General features: G+C 39.8%; 1 protein-coding gene across 1 annotated transcript in view; it reads left to right on the top strand.

Annotated features, from left to right (window-relative positions):
- TET2 (tet methylcytosine dioxygenase 2) overlaps positions 1–18,141 on the top strand; it is a 75,005-nt gene extending 56,864 nt beyond the window's left edge. The window contains exons 4-10 of the mRNA XM_086746267.1: positions 3,413–3,506; positions 4,633–4,841; positions 5,491–5,641; positions 7,847–7,936; positions 10,186–10,323; positions 11,766–12,126; positions 13,430–18,141. Of these exons, the coding sequence (XP_086602393.1) occupies positions 3,413–3,506; positions 4,633–4,841; positions 5,491–5,641; positions 7,847–7,936; positions 10,186–10,323; positions 11,766–12,126; positions 13,430–14,838 (2,452 nt within the window). The 3' untranslated portion in view covers positions 14,839–18,141. The remainder of the gene's footprint in view (positions 1–3,412; positions 3,507–4,632; positions 4,842–5,490; positions 5,642–7,846; positions 7,937–10,185; positions 10,324–11,765; positions 12,127–13,429) is intronic.
- Positions 18,142–19,823: the final 1,682 nt, after the last annotated feature.

The raw sequence follows: 19,823 nt of genomic DNA, 5'->3' as shown, positions 1-19,823 counted from the left end.
AGGAAACCCAAGCAAGAACAAGTAGTCACCAGCCTGCCAAGCAAGATGGTTGGCAATGGCTGCAAAAGCAGGCATGGACCCGGTGTTCCCTCTGGGTAGGAGAATGCCAAGGTAGAAGGAAGATGAGGAGCAGAATACCAGACTCCAAAATTAGCTTCCCCCCAGCCCCAAATTACTAAGGATATAGTGCAACCCTAAAGGGACTAAATCCAACTCGGTCACGTTCAAAGGAGTACCATAAAGTTGTTGGATAGGATTTCAGGCCAAGAATTGATAAGTAGCTTTGTGAAAAAATATCCCCCTTCCTCAGAGTATTGCACAAAATCAGCCTTATCTTGACTGTGGACAATCTCTGTTGTCATGTTGCATACCATGATGTATTTGTTACATCAAAGCCAACCAAACCAGGCATTTTGAACAGCTCAGAATGGATACATGATCTGTGCTATTTAAAAACGTGTAAGCACAAACCCCACCAGCCTTTCTAAAGTATTTAAATTAAAAACTGTCACAAAAGTGACTTCTACACTGTGAGTTCTGCATTACTTTTAGCTTTTGGCGTGCATAGACATTAATGGCCAGATTTTGAGAGGTATCTGGGAATTTAGTTCCCCCCTGAACAAACAAGCAAACAGAAAGCTCCCTAGTAAGTCCGAGATGGATGGGAATTTGATTTGTTAATACCTTAAAAATCTGGACCCCCGAACTACAAAGAAGCTGCAGCTAGTTGCAGAACCAGAAGCAAATGGGCATTATTGCAGTGCTGTATCTGAGCTAAGGAGCGCTGTTTCTTAGCAAGGTCTGCTAGCTTGTGTTCATCACTGCACATCCGTGGGCCACTTAGGGCATATTAAACCCTTTGGATTATCATTAAGTCGTAAGGTCTTTACTCTTTCTTAGCACCTCCTTCCCTGTGACTCTTGTGCAGGGCTTGCCCCAATACTTGTTTTCAGCTTTGTGAGCAGCTCAAATGCATGTAAGCTACATGAATCAGCTTCTTCCTGTGAAGGGGGAGTGAACACTGACCCTTCTGAGAAGCTTCTTACAATTTATTATCTTGAGAGCTCTCATTGACTGGTTAATTCTTTGGTATTTACAAATAATAAATAAAAGAGGAAGTCATTCATGTCATGATGTCAATTAATGGAAATTAAACTTTTTTCATTTCTTTACTTTGGAATGTAATTTTTCATCCTTAATATTGACGTCACCTTTCTTCTTTTTTTTTTTTTTCTTTTTTTTTTTGCATTTGATTTTGTTTCATGTTGGCAGAAGGAAATCCTGAGAGATTATAGATAACATGCATCTACTCAGCCAGGTTCAGCAGAGTATAGCAGCAGACACTTGAACAATGGCTAGTTTTCAACTGTTCATATGGTATGAACTGTGCGATTCCCTGACTGAAGAACTCCAGAACTCCTCCCCATTAGTCAATTTTGTATCCCTCAGTAAAAAAGCACTTAACTATAAAGATACTCTCAAGCACATGTGTGCAGTTTGTGACACTAATCACAACTGAAGCACTTTTAAGCTGGCTTCCCATGAACATGGATTGACTTTCAAGGTATCAGCACTGTCAAACAAACCAGGATTTGGATTTAGACTTGCAGTTAATATTTTAGCTATACCGAAACAAATTTATTGCAGAATCCATGGTGAATACACACATTTTACCTCTTTCTTCTCCCAATATCTACTTCATGCTCAGTGAGTTTTGCTACAGTTTTAAAGCCAATCAGCTTTGGCCTGAAAGCAAGCATAACAAACATCAGGCACAAATTCCTTTGTGACAGTTGAAAAGATTTGAGACAAAGTCCATTTCATTTCCAGTGTGTAATGTACAACATATTTCTATAGCGGCATCCGCATAATTGTCCTGCAATCCAGATTAGCAAATTCATAGAAAACGTTAAGATGTAAAAATGTTTTTTTTTTAATGTGTTTAATTAAAGAAACAAATGTATACTAACATCCAAGCCTAAGTAGGAAGAAGTGACCTAACAGTTGCCTGCAGAACATGTGTAGTACACAACTTGATTTTATTTGTATGATTTTCTGTGACACTGAAATTTCACAATGAGATCACGTCTGAAAATCAGCATTTTTCATTTCCTTTATAGGACAGAAGTTTTAATTACAAATATTTGCTCTTAAATATGTCACCAAGATTTTAGTGCCAAAATGAGGGACGAAAGGTCAAAAGTTCTCAAGGCATCATTAAATGGCTGCGTAACAGGAAGGAGTGATCTTGACTGCTCTGTAGGTAACAGGCAGAAAACAAGGAGATAGTGATTTAGTCCCCACACATTTTTTTATTAAAACAAACAAACAAAAATTTTTTAAAAAGGTAATGCCAGTGAGAGAGGCAGAATTCAAGAAACATTGATGGAAGAGCCATTTGCCCAGTCCCTGAAATGCAGCTGAGTCAACGTGGTAGCTGCACCTGTAATGTTGCAGACATTGAGGTTTCTAATGCACAGCCTCACCTGAGATCTGCTGTGTTCTGGGGCTCCGCAAGTGAGCACCCCCCAGCTGCAACAGCCCAGGGAGAGGCCTGGCCAGAGAACATGCCTGGAGATGGCCTAATAGGTCTGGTGCTTTTTATTGATTCAAGATTTGCTTCACTTAGCATTTGCCACATATTTCTGCCTGGTCCATCAGAGGATGTGGAAGGTGGATCCCATTTGCTCTGGGTAACAGCACTACTTGCATGTGGGGCTAGATTCTGCCTCAATGGCATAATCACCTTGATTAAATGCTTCAGTAACAGCCGAGCTTGCCTGCCTCAGTCAGAAAAAGACATACACAAACAGCATCATTTGAGGACACCTTGTGATCCTGATTCAGTATAGAAGTCAGGCAGAAGTAAATAGGTAACAATTTATGAGCAGATGATAAAGTAAAGGAAATAGATGGGATGCAAATTAATCATGACTTAACTGATTCACACTGTATCTGAGCCAGAAACAAGCACAGAAAATTAATAGTGACTACTGCATGCCAGCTGTTCCATGACAACTTAATTAATGTAAATTTCAGAGTAATAACTTCAAGTTTAACCCAGAAATTAAAGAAAAACGTAAAATTCCTCCCCAAAATAGAGATACTTCAAGTCCACTTTTCAAAATGTCATCTATAACAAATTCTGTCCGGAAACAATTAAAGGGTTTGGGAATATTAATGTTATATAGATAATTTTTATTCATCCATGAGATACTAAAGACATTTGCCTCTCTCAACCTATCAATTCACCACTGTAATAAAATCAGCAAGATAAACCTTATTGCACATTCCTCCCTGTAATTCATAGTGTTTATTTTTTAAGTTAAGACTGGCAAATGTGCTCCATCTTTTCAGTGTTCACGCAGAACCAAATGAATCTGCTTATTGTACATATTTTTGTTTGTTTAAGATTTGGACAGAAGGGTAAAGCTATAAGGATTGAGAGGGTTGTCTACACTGGGAAGGAAGGCAAAAGTTCTCAAGGATGTCCAATTGCGAAATGGGTAAGTGATGTATACAAATGTTAAGACTAAGCTACTTCAGTAGGATGGTTCATGTAAGCAGACGGCAGTGACACGTCCTGTTAGCTGACACTATGAAACTTAAAATAACTCAACAGCAGCAGTACCACAGGATGCCTGTAGCCTGCTCCCACCTCTGTCTGTCATACTCCATTTACTTGCTGCATGGAGAACAGCAAGAATAAAATTTGGCTTAAAGGTATGAAAACCTGAGAATGAAGGCAGTTTTGCTTACACGTAAGATTCACACTAGGCATTTTCATTGCTGTTCAATTTTAACTTACAAATAAGCCCAGTAAGTGCACCACTGAGATGTTTTTAAACTGCACTCCCAGTTCAAGAGAAGCGTTAGGACACCCTCTTGGCAAACACCTTCGTACTTTGGCACAAATTACCAAGTGGTTTGGGTAGGCTGGGGAAACACAGGATGAGGAAAAACTGATACATTATTATAGTCTTTATGCATGCCAGAATGCACCTTTTATTCAGAAATACCCACAGTAGCACAAGCAGTGAGAAATGAGGACACTCTTAAAAATTTGAACAACATTTGCTGCTTTCCTCCCATTACTGTAATGTTTGTATGTAAGGGCAGGTCACAAAACTGACTGCCTGATTACAAGTTTAGCTGCTTAAGTTTGGGAAGGAAAGGGAGAGAGTTCCCATGTCCAGTTATTTAGAATCTTCCTTAGCTGCCTGTCTTTCCCCATATGGCTCCTACCCTAAGCTCTGTGCAAGGAGGCATCTCACGGCTCACTTCCTTTTGCCCACTAATCAAACTGGGCCACTTGTACCATAGCACAGGTTCAGGAGGATAATTCTGCTGAATCAGAGGTGGGGGGACACCTCTACAAAGCTGGTTTCCACCACCATGGCTTTCCGTGCCCTCAGTCAAGCTTAGCCTCTTAGATTCTGCTTCACTGAACAGAAAGGGTAGCCCTGGCCTGCATCACTAAATGAGAAAAATAATCCAAGTTGGAGGAAGACAGAAGTAGAAGTAACCTCCCTACACGCGCCCTAATGCTGAGGTCCTATTCTCTTGCTCTTTACGTTAAGAAATGCATTGTTTGTGTTGGGGCTCTGGGGGTGTGTGTTGCTGTGCATGCAGGTAGTCCGCAGAAGCAGTCAGGAGGAAAAGCTACTCTGCTTGGTACGTGAGCGAGCAGGCCACACGTGTGAGGCGGCCGTGATCGTGATTCTCATCCTGGTTTGGGAGGGAATCCCAACAAGCCTGGCCGACAAGCTCTACTCAGAACTCACCGACACCCTGAGGAAGTACGGCACGCTCACGAACCGGCGGTGTGCTCTGAACGAAGAGTAAGTGGAACGAAGGGTATGCTCACCAAACTTGCAACCCCACCTTCAGCCTCAGACCTAGCACCTCTGCTCATGCTTTTACCCTGGAATATGCATAACCTTCCTAACTATTTCAGGCAGTTTGAAAACCCACAAACCTTCTGAGAAGAGCAAAGTAAACAGTCTGATAAATCAGGGAAAAAATATCTTCCCAAAGCTGTGAAGCATCACAGTATATTTAAAAGAAGAGATCTCAGCAGGGCCTCATGTTACTTTGGCTTCATGGGTAGAGTTGTAGTTCAGGAATTACTGCCTAGTCCTTGTCAGAAGGCTCCTACGTTCTTGCAGTGCCATCAGCATATGCCCCTTTCAGGTACCATGAGTGTCACTACCTAGCAAGGCACCTCAGAAACATACCCTCTTTCGAGCAAAGCAAGGTTTCTCACAGAAGTGTAGAAACTCCATAGTCTTTGCTTTGTAACCATGAAATTATTCATGCCAATAAATTCTTCTGTTATAATGTGTTTGCCTCCCTTCTTCATTATTTATTAATGGAAGATGATCCAAGACCAGTGATCCCACGGAGCGCTAGCAGAATGCCAGTGCCCGCTGCAGGAGCACCTCAGGGTGACCTGCCTGCTACTAACAGCCGTATTCTCTTATTTTTCAGACGGACTTGCGCATGTCAAGGGCTGGACCCTGAAACTTGTGGTGCTTCATTTTCCTTTGGTTGCTCCTGGAGCATGTACTACAATGGTTGTAAGTTCGCCAGAAGCAAGATTCCAAGAAAGTTTAAGCTGATGGGGGATGACCCAAAAGAGGTTGGTGTCCATTTCTAAAATGGGCCTCATTCACAAGGAAATGTTTTCTGTCACTCTGCAAATAGCGATATAGTACAAGAGACCTGGGGCCAGAGCCTTGCCTGAATGGCATACATGTAGGGTAATGAAATAACTGCCAGTCAAAACTGATTGATTCCAGTCACTGAGCCAGCTGAATTGACTGTCCAAATTCTGACAGCTGGTAAAAGCCCTGAGACTTGAAACCATGTTTGCAGGCTTTCACAATTAGGGAAGAGGGCATGGCCTGAATAATTGTGGCTGTTATTAGGCCTGCAGTCGGGCATTCCCCAATGGCAGAGTAGAAGATTTACCAACTGAAGGCACGTAACATTGCAACTGGGAACCAGAGCAGACTGCCTGGAGACAAATATGATGAAACTCAGAGATGACAATAGAAAGAAGAGGCTAAGAAGACTCATGCTACATACAGTCCTGCCCCACTGAATGTTTCCAGACTGGATTCTGTGTTACAGCAAACTGGCAACTGTTTAAATCGATTCAGAGTAATTAAAAAAAAAAAAAACAAAACATTGACCTTAGCTTGGGCATGAGGTACATTTAAAGTTATGATTGCAGTGACTCATGCACACCTCCAGCTAGTCATGTGTCTAGGAGGCTCCAATGGCCCAGTCTGTTTTCTGGCAGGCATGGGCAAATTTAGTCCCTTGCTTGTGTACTGACACATAGGTACATAGCTTTTACTGTATTCTGGTGACTTACACAACTCCAAGCATTTCTTTCACATGATCAGAGAGCCAGGCACTTCTGCATCTTATGGCCTGTGCTGAGAATAGCACACTATTTAGAATATCATCATAATTAACTTACAGTTTTTCCTCCCTACTGCTCTTCTACAGCCCCAAGAACTGCAGAATAGCTCTCCTTCAATCATGCTGTGGCACAAAGCCTTCTTTATCATAGCCTGCAATCCTAAACCCCCTAAATTTTCTAAGCTGGATACCTGGCCAGAGCCCACCAGGGCACTCTTCCAACTTGAATTCCTGGTTGTACTTCCCATGAAAGCCAGAGCTGGGCAGGGAAGATGGTTTTACCCTCCAGTCTTGTTCCCACACAAAGTCAGGGGCAGCCAAGGCATGCATCTAGGGGCTGGGTCCCATAGCATAGACACAGTCTATAGACAACACAAATAGGATCCTCGCCAATAAAAACCAGAAGTAACGCTTTCAAATGGCAACCTATGGGCCATACAAAAGCTCTCAAGTTCTGGCAGCAGCCACAAGGTCACAGCAAGATATTTTTGACAATTTCATAATGTCATTTTGATGTTCCAAACTAGGATATAGTCCCATAGTAGGAGATACAAACTTTTGATGCACTGAATGCATGTCTCTAAAACCCATAGGTTTTTCACACATGCCTAAAGTACACAAACTCCTAAAAACAAGTATACTACTCCAGTATGCCAGTGTTCTTTATGCACTTGAATTTAAAAATAAAGGCCTCATATAAGTGAGGTTTTGAATTTGGTATTCTCATCCTGAGAGGATGGGGAACAATTTTGCAGTATGTTATTAAAGTACTTCATTTTTAAAGAGCCTTTCATTTTAAGAGTCTGTACCTCTCCTTATAGCAAAAAAGAAGTGTGATCATTTCTACCTCCATATCACCAACTACTAGACATGTCCACAATTTTTCATTGCTTAAGAACTGGGAACTTTTTGAAGTCTGAAGTATTTTATTAATTTTAAATTGCTGCATGAATAGATATTTCACTGTGTTGAAGTGCAGTCATTGAAATGTGCAAAACCCTTAAATTAGCTAGATTTACTTGATAGACCATTCTGACATTCTCAGGCTTTCTGAAGAGTCTTATTTTCCCAAAACTCCAAAAGGGAAAATAATGAGGGTCATCACACTTGGATCCAAAACACCTCCATGTTAAGGGATTTTATTCTTCTTAATATAAACCAAATTAAGATTATAGTATGTGAAGTTCTCTTGCAAGGATCGCACTCCACTACTTTACTACTTCATTACTTTAAAGGCTGTGAAACAATAAAATTAAAAGGAGATTCACAGCAGTTATTGTCTAGACAAGAATGACAGTGGTCTGGGCCTTTACACAACTATCAGTGTAAACATAACTGTGTAAAGACTCTAACTTCTTAGATCCCATACGTACAGCATGGAAATGCCAGTGAACTCTATTTCATCTCCTAACAGGAAGAAAAACTAGAATCCAATTTGCAGAATCTGTCAACCCTGATGGCACCTACCTACAAGAAGCTTGCACCTGATGCATATAACAACCAGGTATGCTGGGGAAAAGAAGTATCAGAGCAGTCATACAAGTAACCTGATCTTTACCACATTTCCCAATGCTTCAACCTTGCACCAAACCATTATGTACATTTTGTCCTACCATTCCTTTAACATGAGGGCAAAGATGAATGGAAATGAAGAATGCCACTTAAAATGCTTTCAAAAGTACAACTAGCAGAATTTGGTCTACTAAATAGAACTAACCTTTTCACCTACATCAACACAATAACTTTCACACTTGAGCAGAACTCTTCAGCTCTACGACACAGATTTCTGGATTCCAAAATAGCAAAACATCCATGAAGGTGGTGTGAGATTGGCAACAGTGTCAGAAGGCAGTGTATCATATTGCACTAGAGTCCTGAAGCCACAGTTTCAGTTTTGCTCTCTCAAGTGGCAGATGAATTTAATTTTCACCGAAACAGCAGTTTTCCAAACTATCAGCATCACTGCAAACTATGACATCTCCTTTCTTTCCTAATGACAGCTTTATGCTTTAGCAAGCAACCCGCGCAAGACAGATTTTCAACTGTACAGAAATAGTAAACTAACAAAAAACTGTCCATTTTTATTTGCCGTAAAACTCCCTCCTTTACTGCATATTTAGTAGCAACTAGACAAGGTAAGCAGATTCAGTATGAACTCACCCAATTTCACTTAACTGATCAGGTAATGTTTGGAGACCCATTATGGAGGAAACTGGCCGCATGCCCACTAGCTGCGGTTATCTGTCCAAATATCTGAGAGACATTCTGCAAGAGAAGAAAGGAAGAGGAAGAAAAAAAAAATGAGGGGGTGGTGAACAATAAAATGGCTCTTTGCTTGGGCTGCTTTTCCCACAAAAATTCACAAAAGAATTTTTCTCTAGATGAGCCATGGTCCTGCCTGACACTTGTTGAAAATACATGCTTTTACAAGTTACCTTGTGTAATAAGGCATGTGTATAGCTTGGCATATTTCAGGAGTTTCATGCAGACCTTGTGTTTGTGGGGAGACTGTGATCAAGCTACTGTCAGTGGCTTTAAAGAGAAATGATTGTGGCCTAGTTTGTATAGTATTGTAAAGGGTTCCAAAACCAAAAAGCCCTAAAACCAATTCCCTTTTGAATCCTGAAAAGAAATTCCAAATTCCCAGATTTATTATCATCCAAATCTGGACTGCTGCTGGATTAAAATCTAGAGTTGGAAAGGGTCTGTTTTTCTAACTGGATCCAGCAGAACATCTTAGAGAACAGTTGCACCAGTGTACTGTAATCGGACAATTACAGTCTGGCTGACATGTCAGACCACTCTCATGTAATTCCAAAGAAGTTTACATGTTTCAAGTTGTGTTCTGCTCTTATTTTCGGATTCCAGGGAAGTAAATATTCCAGATTTTAAAAATAAAGGTCGATGAGCAAACTAGACATCTTTTTCATGATCTTAGATGAAGACTTGTCAAAACTTGTAATTTCACCTTAACTTAAAGTGAGATCCATTAAGTTCTATTAAGCGTAGATTTTTTTTGCATTCACCTCAAAGGTTCAGGAATTTAAGCAAAGCATTTTACAAATGTGGTTTCATTTTAAATTTTCTAAATAAAATATGAAACCATCATTTGTCGAAGGCTCAGTCTTCCATTATAAAATCCTTTATTTTTGTGTGAGGTTTATTGTTGCATTATCAACTCTTTGTAAAGCTCCTTAATAATGAGTGCATGGGTGGAAAGTACTATCTTGACGGAATTATCTCTCATTTTGGTCAGGGGTTAGAGTTGTATTAAAACTAATGAAATACATTTAGCATGCCAAAATATTACAAATCAAAAAGCAAATTATTATTTTTCATGAAGTCATTCTGAAGTCAGTTTTCTAAAGCCATTTTCCCTTAATAGCTTGGTATATTTCCAGTCTACACAAACATATCACTCTTACAGTGCCAGACACTGAAGCCATGCGCTGCATTTCTCATGTAAAAACACCAACCACTGGCAGAGAATCAAAAGTAATACACAAGGAGAAGTATTATTGGCCAGTTTCATAATCACGCCAGAGACGGAAGGCAACAGGGAACAAAACAGCAAGGAATGAAGTACAGATACAAAATTGCCATCAAATTGCTTGATTTTATTTGCCTTCAAGATCTGCCTGCCACCTCCAAGATGTTAGGAGACTTGCACGTTGTCACAGCAGAGCATTCAGGGTAATTCCGTGTACTGGAGCATCCAGCTTGGTTGCAGTGATACCTGTCATCTCTTTCCAGATCGAGTATGAACACAGAGCACCCGAGTGTCGCCTGGGTTTAAAAGAAGGTCGCCCATTCTCAGGGGTCACTGCCTGCCTGGATTTCTGTGCTCATGCTCACAGAGACTTGCACAATATGCAGAACGGGAGTACACTGGTAAGTCCGTGATGCATGGAGCCTCCTTACTCCAGCACTGATTTCATGTATTTAATTAATTATCTCCTGCCTGTTTAAATCTGTACTTGTGTAACGCAGACTTCTAAAAAAAGAAACATTAAGTGGTAACTGAACTAACTTATTACCCCCTACACAATTTTCATTCAAATGAATGAGACTTGTGGTGTATTAAAGAAAGGCTTAATATAGAACTGGTAAAAGAGAAACCACAGAGACAATGGAAAGAAGGTCCCAGCAGGGCTGAAACGCCTGTTTCAGCATTCCCAGCACAAAATGGCTTATATTTCTCCTCTTGAAGCACTGTTTTTCTAAGAACTTTGGATTATATCGTCTAATAAAATAAAATGGAAACAAATAACTTCTTTCCAGGAAAGTTTTGGAAGTTGCGGATTTCATTCCTGCTTGGGATGAGCAGAAAGTGTGCAAGCCTTGCCATCCTTTGTATTGTACATGCGCCCTTTACTCTCTTCAGTTCTGATCTCTAGCATGTACAGCAAGGCAAAGGTTCTGTAGACTATACCAGAAAAGCAAGCTGGTTTTCAATGTGTATTGGGTTATTGCTGTTCCCTGCCTACTCTCTCTCTGACAATACAGGTAAACTGAAAAAGAACAATCTTCAATTCTGAGTAATCATCATCAGCTCTTATTATGACCAAAGAGAATATCTACTTTTTTAATACCAACTAAATTTTTCTTGTTTCCAGAGTCTTAGTTGACAAGTCAACACTACAATATATATTTCTAGCTTAGCTTTCTTCCTAAAACTGGCTGGTGCAATGACTTTGCTACACAATATGTCTGTATCAGCATCTTTTTTTTCCACTGAGATCCTCCTAATACCTGTCTTAGCTGGAGCTAACACAATGAGCATGCTGCGTGACACAACAGTAACTTCCTTAAATCTTATTATTAACATTACAGTGACTTACTCCTTTGCAAAGTCCTGGAAGTTGCCATTGTAAGGGGATGTGAAATACAACAGCAGTATGTTGTACGCAGTATGAACTACGACATGTCACACACTATTTCTAATAGGTAGGTAGCTAGCTAATGTATTATAGGGAAAAAGTCTTCAGGTGAGTAAAAGGCCAGGTTCCACTGTTTTAGCTCTCTGGGCATGGTACAATGGATCACACAGTTTATTTCACATTAGGGTAATCCCTAACTATACTGTTTATTTCAGCACAACTACAAGAAATAAATACCTTCTGTTTCTATTAACACTATCCAACAGAGAAATGGAAGAAATGAAATTGCATAAATGATATGCATAAATTGCACATAAAATTACAGTTCACAAATAGCTTGCCAGATGCAAGCGCTGACAGTGGCAGAGCAAGGTAAAATGCACAGGCTAGTATTTCAGATCTCTTCGTCTCGGACTGGTTTGAGAGAGTTACTCTAACGCACCTTTCTGATAGGTTTGCACACTAACTAGAGAAGACAATCGTGAAATTGGCCAAACACCAGAAGACGAGCAGCTCCATGTGCTCCCATTATACAAAGTCTCTGATGTGGATGAGTTCGGAAGCACTGAGGGCCAGGAGGAGAAGAAGAGGAATGGCAGCATCCAGGTCCTTACCTCCTTTCGTCGGAAAGTAAGGATGTTAGCAGAGCCTGTTAAGACGTGCCGACAGAGGAAGCTAGAAGCAAAGAAAGCAGCTGCAGAAAAGCTTTCCTCCTTGGAGAATGGGTCTAGCAAAGCTGAAAGAGATAAGTCTGCTGCAGCACGCAACAAGCAAGGCAACTCTGAGGCAGCAGGTCATGCAAAGCAGCTAGCAGGTAAACATAAGAATCTGATTGGGATCTTTATCAACAGGGGTAAGCTTCCTAGAAATTAAGGCCATTTATAATGAGTCTCAAGAAAACCATTATTCTCAGCCCAAGAACATTTTAAAGTAAAAAGGAAAGAGAAATCTCGATAGTAAATATCAATATTGTATATTTATAAATACTAGAATACAAAATTGTGGTCAACTCTGGAGAGGCAAAAAAAAAAAAAGTTGTTTCAGAAATTCTTTATTGTTGGATAGTTAACACTTGTAGAAATCTGGTGCTTTTCCAAACTCTGCTTGCCATCCAGTGTATTGTAAAGTACCTTTAAAAGACTTGTAGTGTTAGAAGCCATGAAGAGAAGTGTGTGATGCTGCTGCCAAAGAAAGAATGACCTACACATCACTCACTGTCTGCCACTGTTTCAGAGAACCTCCTAATTTGAGGGGATTCAAGCCTAACCTCTTTGCCAGTATTTATACTCTGCTTCAAGACCAAAAGCAGAGCAGGTTTCTCCACAGCGGAGTAAGAGTTTGAAAATCCACTTAACAATCCCTGGCAGTTTCATCAGTAGATTTGAGAGTCCTGAGCAAGGGAGTTCATCAAGACCATTTTACTATTACAGCAACTTTCTCAGAGAGGAAAAAAGCCATACATCCAAGGCCACCCAGAAGGTCACTGAAATACCTATCAATAGAAGTCAGCTGCCCCATGACCCTGGGGTTGTAACCATTGAACGATGCCATTTCACTTTAATGAATGATGTTTTTGCTCTTATGTCTTTGGTTAATCTCACTTGTTACTGAACTGTTCTCTATCAGTAAATGTCATTGTTAGATTTTTTACATAAAGCTAGGGACATTTTTTTGAGACAGTTCTATAAATATAGATGAGAGGAGTTATTTATTCTGGGAGAGAAGAAGGTCACCTTGTGCATGGCTGTTTGGGAGTACTTTGATGCTCCATTTCATGAGCTACTTAAATGATGATTCAGCTCTCTGGATTTTGTGCATGTGATTCTGAACAGATTGCACTGTCCTCTTTTCCCCATTGCCACTAGCATCTGATCTCACTGGATACATGCCAAAAAGGATGAGTAGCCTTAGTATTTATTCAGCTTCTTAAAGGATGGTATTTGAGAGATAAGAAAGGGAAACTCTCTTAATGTATCATATGATATACTTTTCTTAGAAATTTCATAGATATGTATCACAAGAAGTCTATAAAGTATATGGTTTGGTGGTTGTTTTGGTTTTTTTTTAAAAAAAAAGCTTGGTTTTGTGTTGGTTTTTTTTTCTTTTCACATCTACAGATCTTTTACGTCTTTCAGGACCAGCCACACAACAACAGCAGCAGCAACATCCACAGCGCACTCTCCCTAACAACCCTCAGTCAAATGCTATTAACTCTTACTCGGGTTCAGGTTCTGCAAATCTCTGTGTAAGGTTACCTAATCCAGCCAATGCTTATCCAAGCTCTTCATACACTTCAGATCTCTATGGAGGGTCCAGTCCCATGAACCTCTATACAACCTCATCACAGCCTGCGGGGTCTTATTTGAATTCTTCCAGTCCCATTAACCCTTATTCAGGATCATTAAGTCAAAATAACCAATATCCACCCTACCAATGCAATGGAAACATACCTATGGACAACTGCCCCTCCTACTTGGGCTCCTACGCTTCCCAGCATCAGCACATGGACTTGTATAGTTGCCAGAGCCAAGACCATATGTCTAAACTAAGTCTACCACCCATTCAAACATTATACCAGCATAGGTTTGAGAATAACCAGAGTTTTGGTCCCAGGTACCTGAATTATGGAAACCAAAATATGCAGGTAGACTCCTTCAGTAATTGCACCATTAGACCAAATGTCCACCACATAGGCTCTTTTTCCTCTTACTCCACCCATGAGGCTGACAGCCATTTTACGGAGGTTGCCTCGAGGTTAAAATCTAATCTCAGTAATCTGAGCATGGATTATGTCTCCATGAGTAAAACCAGTGAACATCATCACGTGCAACCCCCTCCACATTTAGCACACGACTACCATTCTGCTCCAGGCATGTTTAGTGGTCCTCCTAATTCACTGCATCTTCAAACTAAGGATAGTGAAATGATTTCACATGCAGTTAATGGTTTGTCTAACATGCTTCCAGGTCAAAACCATGATAGGACTACTCCCCAGGGTGGCTTAGATAAAACTGATGCGCTGAATCCAGAAAAAGCAGAGGATCCCGATGAAGTCTGGTCAGATAGTGAGCAGAGCTTTCTGGATCCAGAAATTGGAGGAGTGGCAGTTGCTCCATCTCATGGGTCAATTCTCATAGAGTGTGCAAAACGTGAGCTCCACGCAACAACCCCCTTAAAAAATCCCAACAGGAACCATCCCACCAGAATATCCCTGGTCTTTTACCAGCACAAGAGTATGAATGAGCCAAAACATGGTCTGGCTCTGTGGGAGGCAAAGATGGCTGAGAAGGCAAGAGAGAAAGAAGAAGAATGTGAAAAGTACGGTCCAGACTACGTGCCTCAGAAATCTCACGGCAAAAAAGCAAAGCGGGAGCCTGCTGAGCCACATGAACCCTCAGAGCCAACGTACCTGCGCTTCATCAAGTCTCTTGCACAAAGGACACTGTCGGTCACCACAGACTCCACAGTAACTACATCTCCATATGCCTTTACACGGGTTACAGGGCCTTACAACCGATATATCTAACTTCACACCTTTGTTGGTTACCTCATTTGAAAAAACACCTTGTCAGTAGGGTAATTCTTTAGGTTTTGGGGAAGGCAAAGGTGGACAAGAAAACAGTGTTTTTACAAAACTCGTCAGTGGAAAAAGCCTCAGCACACCAGCAAAAAGAGGTAATCTCACTAGCGCACTTATTTTCCACTGATTTTTAAGTGGTCACGGATGGCACGTAGGAAACAAGACCAAAGCATCCTATGCAAAAACAAAAACAAAACAAAAAAGTGTTTCACAATTTACATTTGAAAACACTGGCTCCATTTACTGAAAGAGATAATCTGCAAATGGATATTTTTTTTCTTACAGTTTTGCACATCTGTGGCCACTTCTAATGTCATCAAGTTTGCATAGTCATGGAACAGGAGCAAAAAAAAAAAACCCTAAAAAAAAATAATACTGTAGTATTACAACTGCAGGAATCTTAAAATAACATCTGGTGCTGAATCTACAATGTACTGAAATACTGGAATTACGGCTTTTTAACATGCAGTTTTTACTGTAGTCTCTTGATTTTATTTAACAAAGTAGATAAGTATAAAACAATGAATAGACAGCAAAACACTGAATTTGTTTGGATATTCTAAAACCATGGTGCTATCTAAGAGAATGGTGTCTTTATTTTAACAGTCAAACAGTTAATGCCTTTATAACAAAATGTCAATGATGTAGTCAGATGTTCTTCAACAACAGGGAGGACCTTTTCATTCGTGTATGTATTGAATTTACCTGGTGTTAAAATAAGCTTACTTTTTAACATATGGGAATTACAAAGACCTCTGGATTTTGCTCATCCAGTCAAGTCCTAGAAAAGGACAATAAAATATAGAGAGAGATATTTTTTTTTAAATAGTGTTTCAAAAGCACTTTGTCTACCTAAGCTTGGCAACTTGAACAATGCTAAGGTACTAAGACATTAAAAAAAAAAAAAGAGTTTACTTTGATTTTAAAATGCAAAGATAATTTTTTTAAACTAAAAAAGCTTTTAAATACTTTTTTTTTAGCCATGCATCTGCTAGTGGGCTACATATCCATTTTTAATACAGTCAGTTATGGTAAAAATGGGGCTTACTGGATATAAGGGAATACTTTAGTACACAAAACACATGTTTTTCTGGTGCTCATCTCACACAGCTATACTGTAAACTGTTTTCTACAATTATTATGACAAGTTCATTGCTCAAATATGTACAGTTTTAAGGAAAGAATTTTATATTAACCACAGGTAATAATTAGCAGCATGCGACAGACTACAACTAGTTAGCTTGGGCTTCTGCTGTTTTTAAAGATCTGTATGCTCTTCAAATATTGAATGGCAGATCGCTTTTGTGTTGATAATTATGTACATTGTGGTGTAAGTCATTTCTCGGTGCAAGCGTCCTCTTTTCCAGGAAGATTGAGCAGACCGATGCCTACACAAGATGAGTGAAACAGGGTTAGTTCTGTGTGATTCCGTTGATTAAATAGAAAAAAAAAATAGGCAGCTGGCTTGCTGTGGTGGTTTTAAATCATTAATTTCTATTGAAAAAAGCAGGAGAGTTGTATAGTAAATTAAATTGTAAACAAAACTTTTTTTAACGCAATGCTTTAGTATTTTAGTACTGTAAAAATATTAAATCTATATATATTTGGGTTTTGAGCTGAATTCACATCATGGTGCTACTCAGCCTGCTACAAATATATCATAATGTGAGCTAAAAATACATTAAAAGGTTTGAGTGATGTTCCTACTTGTCATATACCTCAACACTAGTTTGGCAATAGGATATTGAACTGAGTGTGAAAGTTTATATATTGTATACCATCTTTTCCCCCCAATAGCCTTTGAAAAAAACAAACAAAAAAATAAAACAAAAAAAAAAACTCTCTCAATACTTGACATTTTAGCAAGTATAACTTGAACTTCAACTTTTTTTTTTGGTTCTAAAAATTCAGGGATATTTCAGCTCATGTTCTCCTATGCCAACGTGTCACCTGTGTGTATGTAAAGCTGTTGTAGGTTAAGTATATTATTCTTGGGGGTTTTGTTTTGGTTTTGTTTGTTTTTTTTTTTTCTTCAGGGATTTAATGCTTTTCTTTTGAATCCCTTCTCTAATTTTTCTTGTACATGTATTGATGTAACTAAAACTAATTTTGTAAATTTGTTAGCTCTTTTTATTGTAATGAAAGTGTTTAAGAGATTTAGAATGTTTTGCCTGTTTCAAATGAATAAACAAAAAGAAAGTAGAATGCACTGAGCTGATTAAAGGGAAAAATGTAAGGCAGGGGTTTGGCAAGTGACTGTTTGCTAGAGTTGTTCAAGTCACTCTCTAAACAAGGCTTCTTGGATACTGTAATGAATAAAATAAAATATAAAAAGGTACAGTCTGTACAAGGGCTTCCCTAAACATGCAGACCTCCATGTCCCAGATATATCTTGTGCAATATACTGTAAGATTAATTTTGGTCAAAAGAAATTTTATTTAACAGAATCACAACCTAACCCAAGTTAATCAAAGGAGGCCTTTGGGTTTAATGGTCAAATATTTATTAGGCAATTTTATTTTTTTTTAATTCTCAGTCTGTGACTTTACCCACTCCATTGAAACAAAAGTTTCACCTTTGAAAAAAAAAAATTAATGATGGTTATATGTCAGATTAATTAAATCATTATAAATCTTCATCTTTCGGTGATTTTATTTTTTTTCTAAAGTCCTGTATTAATCATGTAATCCACAGTAGATGTTTGGTTAATACCGTGCACCGTCATTTGCCAAACTGCTGGCAGCAGGAAGCTTAGCTGGTGAATCAGTTTTGTATTGTAAATACCTTTGGTGTACAGAACCCTGCCTCAGTTGGAACGAATGACAAAGCAGACATGAAATTGCTTGTATAGGATTATCAGGTTGACTATAGCCATACTTGAAGATGCTTCTGAGTGGTGTCAACTTTACTTGAATGAATTTTTCATCTTGATTGACGCACAGTGGTATAAAGTTCACTTCTAAAGCTAGTGGTTAACTTGTGTAGGAAACTTTAGCAGTTTGACACTAAGGTAATGAACTTCTGTGTGCATTTTCTATGCTTATGTTCTACTTTTTTTTTTTTTTTACTTCAGTTTCATTCATTTTCATGAAATGTTTGGTATGTCTATAAAAAGAATCTGAGGATGGTTATAAATACTGTAAGTATTGTAATGTAATGCAGGTTATTTGAAAGCTGTTTATTATTATATCATTCCTGATAACGCTGAGATGTGGGTGTTTTTAATAAAATTTATATTTATTTAATGCACTCTAAGTCTGTCTTGCAGAAACTTGTCTTTCCCCGTCGTTTTTGTCAGCTAACACCACCAGCACAATGAAATGCAGGCCCTAGTACCAGCCACGGGTCAAGAGCCCCAGGGGAACTGGACAACGGTTATAAGGCTGGGGAAACTGCTAGCCTGGAAAAATTAAATCTAAAACTCTGTTATGACAAACGGAGGAAGTTACATACTTCAGCAGCTTAGAAACTGAATGCATTGACTGACATACGAGGACAACCCACACTTTTCAGTGAAGCAGCCGCCCACACAGGTTTAGCCCCCCTCCATCTTTCCTGACTCAAGCATCACACTCAAATGAAACGCATAACTGGGGACTTCAAAACAGGAGATCTAGAGATCACATTTATTCCTAGTTCTGCTTTGACTCTTGCCTCCAGCGGGCTGGGATGCTGGCTACCTAGCCCAGGCTGCTGCTCAGTAAAATCTGTGTTACAGTGAAGGAGGGAGGCATTTTTATGGGCGGGAAGAGGGTGCAGAGCATCACTGCTGGTTTCCTACCGGCGTTTGTGGACACAGATGAACATGGTATATTCACTGCTGGAATTTCCTCACTGCTCGAGTAACAGCTGCAAATGCACACCTGGCAGAGGCAGGGCAAGGGGGAGACGCTAGGGGTTCACTGGTTGGTTTGGGGTATTTATCTCTACCTGTTCATGCATTTCTCAGTTGATTTCACATTACTTCCAAATGGTGGGATGCTCCAATAGACAGTATTATTGCACCAGAGGAGGTTTAAATTGGATATTAGGAAAAATTTGTTCACCTGAAGGGTTATCAAGCCCTGGAACAGGCTGCCCGGGGAAGCGGTTGAGTACCCTGCCTGGAGGTATTGAAAAAGATGTGTGGCACTCAGGGAGATGGTTTAGTGGTGGACTTGGCAGTGTTAGGTTTACGGTTGGACTCTATGACCTTAAGAGTCTTTTCCAACCTAAATGATTCTATGATTAGGAAAAACCACAAAATTATAAAAGCCTAAAACCTCATGTACAATCTAAATCACACATAACCTAGAGAAAAGCAGAAGCAATAAGAATGTCTGGATCAATCCTAGGACATACATTCTTGCAGGCACCAAGACAAAACTTGTTTTCATGGTCCCTTCTTTTAACGTCAAGGGATATCAGGACTGAATCCTGGAATATTCTCTTCTGTAGAAAGAGGCAGAAATTGCTCTCTCCACAGCTGCAAAATGTTTCTGCCACATTTGGTGCTTGAAAGCTTTTCAAGCTTTCTTTTTAAAGACCCTGAGTTGGTCATTGGTTATCAGCCCTGGCTACGCCATCCATCAATGCCACACACCTTGGGAAAGCCCCCCTACTCCGTGCATTCCTATGGCCAAGTGCCTTGAGGAAGCAGGGATTTAAAACTCAAAAAAATCTGTGATGTTCAGCCCTGCCTCTCGGCATATTCCCCCAGTGGGAATGACTTGGGGCAGTCTAACACACTGCAGCAGCCAATTGTTGCTCTTTTCTGTGCGCAGGTGCACTTTAACGCATTAGGCAGCTGGGACCGACAGATGTGCTTGCTTCAACAAAGGTCTGTCACCCCTTCAGCCTCCCCTGGGAAAAAAACCTGCCATTAGCGAACATGCCCACCAGCTGCCTTTTAATGTGAGTGGCTCTCTTCAGTGCACTTCGACAGATCTCGC

The sequence above is a fragment of the Chlamydotis macqueenii genome, chromosome 4 (assembly GCF_036417535.1).
Source record: "Chlamydotis macqueenii isolate bChlMac1 chromosome 4, bChlMac1.mat, whole genome shotgun sequence".
In the NCBI taxonomy this organism is placed as follows: domain Eukaryota; kingdom Metazoa; phylum Chordata; class Aves; order Otidiformes; family Otididae; genus Chlamydotis; species Chlamydotis macqueenii.
The sequence above is the reverse complement of the archived record's forward strand: the minus strand, read 5'-3'. Positions and strand labels throughout refer to the sequence as shown.